This window comes from Spodoptera frugiperda, chromosome 30 (assembly GCF_023101765.2).
Source record: "Spodoptera frugiperda isolate SF20-4 chromosome 30, AGI-APGP_CSIRO_Sfru_2.0, whole genome shotgun sequence".
In the NCBI taxonomy this organism is placed as follows: domain Eukaryota; kingdom Metazoa; phylum Arthropoda; class Insecta; order Lepidoptera; family Noctuidae; genus Spodoptera; species Spodoptera frugiperda.
Window position 1 is genome coordinate 5607418 of NC_064241.1, and position 7351 is coordinate 5614768.

General features: G+C 34.1%; 2 protein-coding genes across 2 annotated transcripts in view; both read right to left on the reverse strand.

Annotated features, from left to right (window-relative positions):
- Positions 1-7241, reverse strand: part of LOC118269876 (glutathione S-transferase D7) — a 32448-nt gene extending 25207 nt beyond the window's left edge. Inside the window, exon 1 of the mRNA XM_050706873.1 lies at positions 7008-7241. Coding sequence (XP_050562830.1) covers positions 7008-7057 — 50 coding nt within the window. The 5' untranslated portion in view covers positions 7058-7241. The remainder of the gene's footprint in view (positions 1-7007) is intronic.
- LOC126912806 (uncharacterized) lies at positions 1496-6577 on the reverse strand. The gene is made up of 5 exons (XM_050706870.1): positions 4049-6577; positions 3551-3850; positions 3154-3269; positions 2339-2426; positions 1496-1895 (listed from the first exon to the last, which is right to left on the reverse strand). Exons 2-5 carry the CDS (start codon positions 3848-3850, stop codon positions 1590-1592), a joined length of 810 nt encoding a protein of 269 aa, XP_050562827.1. The 5' UTR covers positions 4049-6577; the 3' UTR covers positions 1496-1589.
- Positions 7242-7351: the final 110 nt, after the last annotated feature.

Genomic DNA, 7351 nt, shown 5'->3' on the forward strand with positions numbered 1-7351 from the left:
GTCAGGCGCAGGACCAACAGCTTTATGGTGCTTCCCGAGCCACGGGGGTGAAACACCGCCAAACTTCCTGATTCTGGGCTATTAATCTCTGAATGACTGGTGCTAATAAACCAACCAATCAATTTGCCGCGAACGAACTGAACGCGCTTTCAATGCAGAAATAAATCATAGTTATTCATCACGAATTCAGGATATAGATATATCAATAATCAAAATTAGGGTAATAATATAATTTTCCCTTGATAATATAAAACTTTAGAATAAGTATATATTTTTCCTTTACAATTTAGTTTTAACAACCACCTTACATTAAAAAAATTTTCCAATTTAGGCAATTAGAGAATATTTTATGGATACTTTAAGTCATGGTATTAACAAAACTATCATCCACTTAAGTATAAATTACCTACTACAATTACAGTACCTTACTAGCTACCTACTTATTTCAATGTAAGGTATACAAATTGATGCTATTTAATACATAATGGTTAGGTAGATATAATGTACTAGTAAATTAAGACAAACCTGTGTATTATATGCGGATGTGCGTCACATAAAATGGATTAACGTCTAAGATATTATTATTGCAAATGTGAGAAATAGTAGAAAATTGGATTATCATCTAATATGTTGGAAATCTTCCTAACAATATTCACATTAATAAACATGACGATATTATAAAAGCACATCAACATTCAACAGTCATCTGCTGGACCGTGGATCTCGTCTACCTAAGAAGAATTTGCTGTTATTCTTATACTTGGCAAGCAAGTTGGTTCAGGTTTATGAGAAGGCTTATTACAAGTTTGTTTTACTCTTAACGAGACCGAAATGAGAGCGCGTGCAGTTAGTATTCTATGGTTCAGCGCTCTGATTGAATGGTTCGTTCGTGTCGGTCAATCAGAACGCGTTCTTGTTTCGTTTTCGTTCAACATAAAGCAAACTCGTACTAAGGACACTGAGTGTTGTTGCCCAGTCTCTGTCAAATGTACAGTACCTTAGTTGTCCCTTCGTCAGTGATAGATTAATTATATGTAGAGAGTGATAGTGGCAAATGTATTCAGCTCTATGGTAGAGCTACATAGCAAGAAAAATAATTATTAACAGTTTGTACAACATGAATACCGAAATGTAACACGTTGTAGACTTCCCACGCCTACGATAGTGCTGCTTGATCGAGTTGCTACGCACTTGCTACGCGTCGTTGCTACGAAAATTAGTTCACATGATTAACATAGTACTAAAATATTTTTTTCTTATTAAATAATGTTTTTTTCTTCGTTTATCAAAATTAGCGGAGGATTCGCCTTCAACAGATTTTTGTTGGCAGCCAAAGTTTAATAATTAAGTTACAGCTAGTATTAAGTAAATAGTAAAGGTATTATTTATTATTTCACAAAGTTAAATTATTATAATTATTTTTACGCAGCGTTTGCACTGTGCTTGAGTTTCCAGGGAATATTATAACCAATGAATTTAAAATAAAAACACTTCGTTTCAATACTTAATTCGAAATCAATATAATATTTGGCACAAATTTTAAAAGTAAAAACATATATTATTTATAAAATATTCGTTTTAAAAATATATTACTTAAAAATGGAACGGCGTTTTTTCAAACCATCACCTCTGTGAACGGTATCTGTTACTTTTTGTATCTTTTGGTATTTATCAATGGCAGTCTTAACAAAGTCTGCAGCGTTGCTAATCTTTTCCAATCTTTCGGGGGACATGAGAGCCCTCATTTCTTCATGGATGGGACCAACTCCGTGGAAGGCAATCGTGCATAAGTTCGTGTAGGTGCAAACTCCAACGGTCAAGAGAGAACCAAGGACCAAAACAATGATGCTGTTCAAAATCCAGGTGATGGTACGACCGACGAAACTGACCATTGTCTGAAAAGAAACGAAAATAATTAATTAGAGAAATTATTTCTAGAAATACTTTTGTTATTATAACGATATTTTACGCACAAATTATGCATTACTAAATGAAATCAGAATACTTCCGACAGAAAAATTAAACCGACACCTGTCGCTTGCCTCTTTCATATCGTGGCGTAACAGTTAAGTGTGGGAGAGCTATGCTTTACAAATGGGCCGGCTCGGAGTGATACCACGACCTCACAGAAAACCGACGTGAAACAACACTTGCGTTCTGTTACAATCAAATTCAAAATTCCTAACAATCCTCAAATTCCCAACCCCCAAAAGGACGGCAACGTGCTTGTAATGCCTCAAGTGTGGGTAGCGTCGATTGCTTACCATCAGGTGAGCCGTCTGCTCATAATAATTGCCATTCAAAGATAGTTTAATATTGAAATGTTTGCAACACTTACTCTGGCATGAGGCATTTGGCTCCACAGCAAACTGAACGCTGATGTATCGGGCTCCATCAAGTAGTTGTTTGAGCTGTACATGTCGTAACTGAAATCAACATAAAATAAAGGTATAAATAACAGCACATAAAACTACTCATAATATCTAATTTGAGGAACACTTTTCTTTTATAACAGACTCTCAGTAAAATATGATATGACTTCTAAACAGTTTCTTTATGAAATTAACTTACTTTATAATGATCAATAACAACAAAATGACAAGTAATAAAATAAAAATGTAATAGTACGAATATTGTTTCAATTGTGGAAGTGTGTGTGAGAGTGTGGAATTCATGACTGCTGATTCTATTGTACAGTCAAAAGTAAAAGATAATAAAGAGTATGAGTCAATGTATGTACGAGAATGTATGTAGCTTCTAGAATGCTACAATTACAGCAATAGTATCTTCGATACTAGTAGCAGATAGTATGAAAAATGATATAGAACAAAAAGAAGATTATAGGTACGCGTCCACAAGCCCGCATCGTACGCAACGGATTTTAGTTTGTCTTGTATAGAAACTCATACAACGGCGTCCACTGATCCGTATCGTACGGACCGCATCATCAGCAATGCCTAATTGCAATGCGTGCTGATGAAGTCAAACGGAATGCGTACGATACTCACGATGCGGGCCTGAGGAAGCTAACCTTAAAACGCTAAAATTACAATGGTGGAATAACAAAGAAAAAAAGATATGACAGCGACTTTTAAGGTTTTGGAATAAGAACAAAAAGAGGTGATATCAAAATAAATGAAAGATAATGCTTACTTGTTGGAAGCACCGTATCCTGAGTCGTAGTAATAGCCAGGAGCATACGGAACGTCAGGGTAAGCCACATCAGCGGTACCAGGAACATACCCATTTGCTAAGATGCCCAAATCGTCCTGGAAATATAGAAAATTACTTTGATTTACCTTTCTATAGTCGATAGTAGGATAAGATACACTAGATTTTATTGTAGTTATGGAAATGTATTTATCAACATGAACACCAACTATGAAAAATGTCCTCATACTCTGAGTGTAATGTAAGAATTAATGAATGTTTGATACTATTTAACTTAAAAACTAGTGGACGGCTTTAATTCCTGGAAAAAAACCAGGCTTCACGCCACAAAAATCTCAAGACTGACCTAGGCTTGGTTAAATCTAAAAAATATACTCACAATCCTATTAACTTCCGTAGGCATCTCAGGTTGGTCAGCTAACATAGAATCATGTTTAATCACTGGCCCAAAAGCTTTCACAGGTTCGATTCTTGCTCTACCCTGGTTCATTTCTTCTGGTCGGTACACTGGGTGTGCTGCCTCATGTGGTATATCTTGTACCACATGACTTTCCAAAGGTGCAGGTACTAGTTCTGGTTTCAAAGCTGCATTTTTATCTAGCGCAGCGTATGAAGAAGATATTTCGGCTGAGAAAGCAGTTGCTGCGATAGCCAATAGTACTGCTAGTGTTTTGATCATCTGAAAGTAGAATGAAGTTTTATTTAGCAATGGGCATTTCAGTAAAGTGTTTAATCAATATTTGCGTAAGTAAGTTATTGGTAAAAGACCATTTGTTATAGAAGAATATACTAGGATTTCAAATCTCGAAAGTAGTGTACATGATAAAGTAGTTACTTCAACGTTGGAAGAAATATTTTGGTTCATACAGTAACTTACCTTGATTGATAGTTGGTTCTTGGTCCTATCCCAACGAAATCCTTGAAGACACTGATGCTTTCTCCTTCCTAATTCGTTCTATTTATATGACTTCCCGGTGCCCAGTTGCCCGTTACGGTAAGTGCCCTTATCTCCATATTGTTTTGCAATAATGGCAGGGTCCCATCAAAAGATAAGGATTTGTCAAGCCATTGGAATGTTTACCCGAAACTCCACCATTAAATGCAACTAGTCTACTTTTTTAGCAATGTTCCTTTACGAGCTTTTGTTATATTTAGTGGCGCCGAAAGAAACAGTAAATGTTACGTGCAACTATAGAGTTTAGTCAAAATGTGTCTGATTGTCGTCATTACTTGTATACTAGGTGAAAGTTTGTCCTACGAGATGAGTATTGTACATCAAGGAACATTATTGTTTATTTATTAGTATGAAAAATATTGTAGTAAACCGTATGATCTTCTCTCGAGATTTTGTCCCTATTAACAAAAATCTCGTATACCGCAGTCAAATTATATTTATATCTAACCTATGCTTATTTGAATCTTATCCGTTATCATGTGTTCTAAGTAATACATTTCCGATCGATCATCTATTGATTGCTTGTTATCGTGATATTAAACTAATTATTCAGGTTTATTTATTTATAAAGCATATTAATTATCATAATGCTAGGACTAAGATACAAAGCTTGTATACTAAGTTCATATAGACAAGAAATATTATAGGATAGATTAATCACCACCTTCAGAGTTACTACTACCGCAAATCGACACCAGCAATTTATACTACGCTAACTCGTAATTTGGTAAAAACGTTTTTTTATGCCAAATTGCTTAAAATATGTTTTTACATACGTCATAAAAAAATTGAGAAAAAATATACAAAAATAAGAAAGTTACAAATCTTATAAAACGCTAAGTAAAGGTACCTTTGGAAAACACTCGATTTATATTACGCCAACTATTTATTATTAGCGGAGTGTGCGCGGGGATCACTTTGGTCAAAATCCGTGCAACACTGCGCTAACTCATAGTTAGCGTAGTTTAGTGCGTTCGTGTGTATATTTGTTCGTTTGTAAAATTAACTACTTAGCGACTTTTAAATAGAAAATACTTATGTGTTAACGTATTAATTAGTTTATTAATGGTACGTTGACTTTTCTTTTTGTAAGTAAGTACATGTTCTTTATAAAAATATTGAAATATGCATCAGATGATTGATCATCCACTACGACCTCCCGTACTACACTACGCTAACATAAGTTAGAAGTGTATAAGATGTAACATTTTTTTGATGAATTACGTTTATATACGGCTAACTTGCGCTAAATCAAAAAATAGAAATAAATAAGGAAATATAAATATGAGATATTACAATGAATAAATTAAATATTAAGCATACCAAATTTCAAAAAAGTATCTTAATTAATGTAAAAGTTATCACGTTTTTCCCTTTAAACGCCTCTACTGTAAAGTACGCTTTTTTGAGTTAGCGTAGTATAAATTGCTGGTGTCGAAATGTCATATGAATTAAAGATCAAAGGAGCATACAGGAGGGACTGTAAAGGACTTTTTATAGGGACATACATTTAACAGATACCGGGCAACAGTGCTCTGCTCTGATTTATTTATTTTATTTATTTATTTATTCAATTTCCATATAATTACATTACAATATACTAAGCCCCACAAAACCGAACTGAACCTGAACCTTTTAAACTCCAATCTCTAACCTGCTTGAGCTTATAGCAAACTCTATAAAGTAAAGGAGGTCCCTAGTCAGTGGCCGAAAAACACCAGAGTATTGAAATTGCAATCAACAGCCATTACCCTCTCTTTGAATTATACACAAACAGTTCTCGATACTAACAAACAACCATCCATTCAACACAATCGATTTTATTCCTTTTGAAAAATACATCGAGTTGACTGGCAGTAACTGGCCAGTACTTTGTTCATGAATAAGTAATGCACTAAGCCACAGAACTACTGAATATTACTATCAAAGGCCCACTTTGTAGCAATTGTATGTCATTAGTGACCCAATTTTCTCTTTATCGATTCCTGACCTCACTAATGGTGATATAACCATGTAGATCATAATATATCGTGTTACAGAATCATTATTGTTGTCTTATGTAAAGTTAGTTTTGAACGAGTTCTGCTTACTGAAAGGTTGGATTATAGCAACGTCATTCCATTTTCAGTTGAATGATGATGCATTTATATTTTGTTATACATAGATATACATTACCGTGTAGTAACAGTAAGGTAAAATATATTTTGGTATGTGTAGTTAAAGTTGCATTTGGCATAGCTGGGCAGCATCGCTCTTTAATAAACTGTGCATCCCAACCCCTCTTGTGCAGGAAGGCTTATAGTACAGCAGTGGACTGTCACTAGACAGCTGATTATAGCATAACATGACATCAACCTAATACATGTAATAGAATTACAAGGGCGACAATAAAATTAATATCTTTCATATTTATTACGATCAAAAGTGAATGATCTTTTTTATCTTCTCTTTTCCATTTAAAAATTTTGTATTTTATTAATAGAAAGAAAGAAATACAATATTGAAAAATATTTTTTTTTAGAGCAGGTAAAGTATAGTATTAGTCATCGTTAGTCATTGCTGAGTGATCTGTCTCATGCAACAGTATCTCTACTTATCACCAATTCGGAGAAAATGCATTTTTCTAGAAACCATTGAGTAACACAACTTACTATCTTAATTACTAGATTTTTAAGAACTAATGAGTCGTGTAATGGCAATAATTAAAAAGATGAAACATTTTTTTTCCGACTACCAATGAGGTTGCAATATTAGTATTGCTCAGTTCTGTTTACTTTAGGTATAAACAGTGTTTAATCTGTGGCAGTACAAAGTGCTTGTCTATGAAGGTTCTACAATAAATCACGTGTGCCAAAGCATGATAGAAAAGAGTTTGACTTACCGTTTGACGTATTCCCAAAACAACAATATCTCCTTTTCAACAACACTCATCGTTCCACAAACGACAAACTCCGATAAACATCAGTACAGCATGATGTTGATTATAATTTAGATTTAATCGAATCTTTTATTACCTTTGTTGCGACCGACTTTTTTACCAATATATTATTCTGTACCTAATTAATCAAAAACTTTATCATACTGTATTTTAAACATTGTTAGTATTAGTATAGTTTTATCGTTTCTCATTAATTTCGTGACGCGGTCAGTCATGTGAGGGGTCTGTACTACGACTACCACACGTTCGGTACTTCATACTTCAAACCCTATACATATTTCAAATAG

Excerpts from the sequence above, each read along its gene's own strand:
- LOC126912806 (XM_050706870.1), bottom strand. The coding sequence starts at position 3,850 with ATGATCAAAACACTAGCAGTACTATTGGCTATCGCAGCAACTGCTTTC. Across the intron at positions 2,427-3,153 it reads GGATACGGTGCTTCCAACAA|TTACGACATGTACAGCTCAA; the intron begins GTAAGCATTATC and ends TGTTGATTTCAG. Across the intron at positions 1,896-2,338 it reads GCCAAATGCCTCATGCCAGA|ACAATGGTCAGTTTCGTCGG; the intron begins GTAAGTGTTGCA and ends GTTTCTTTTCAG.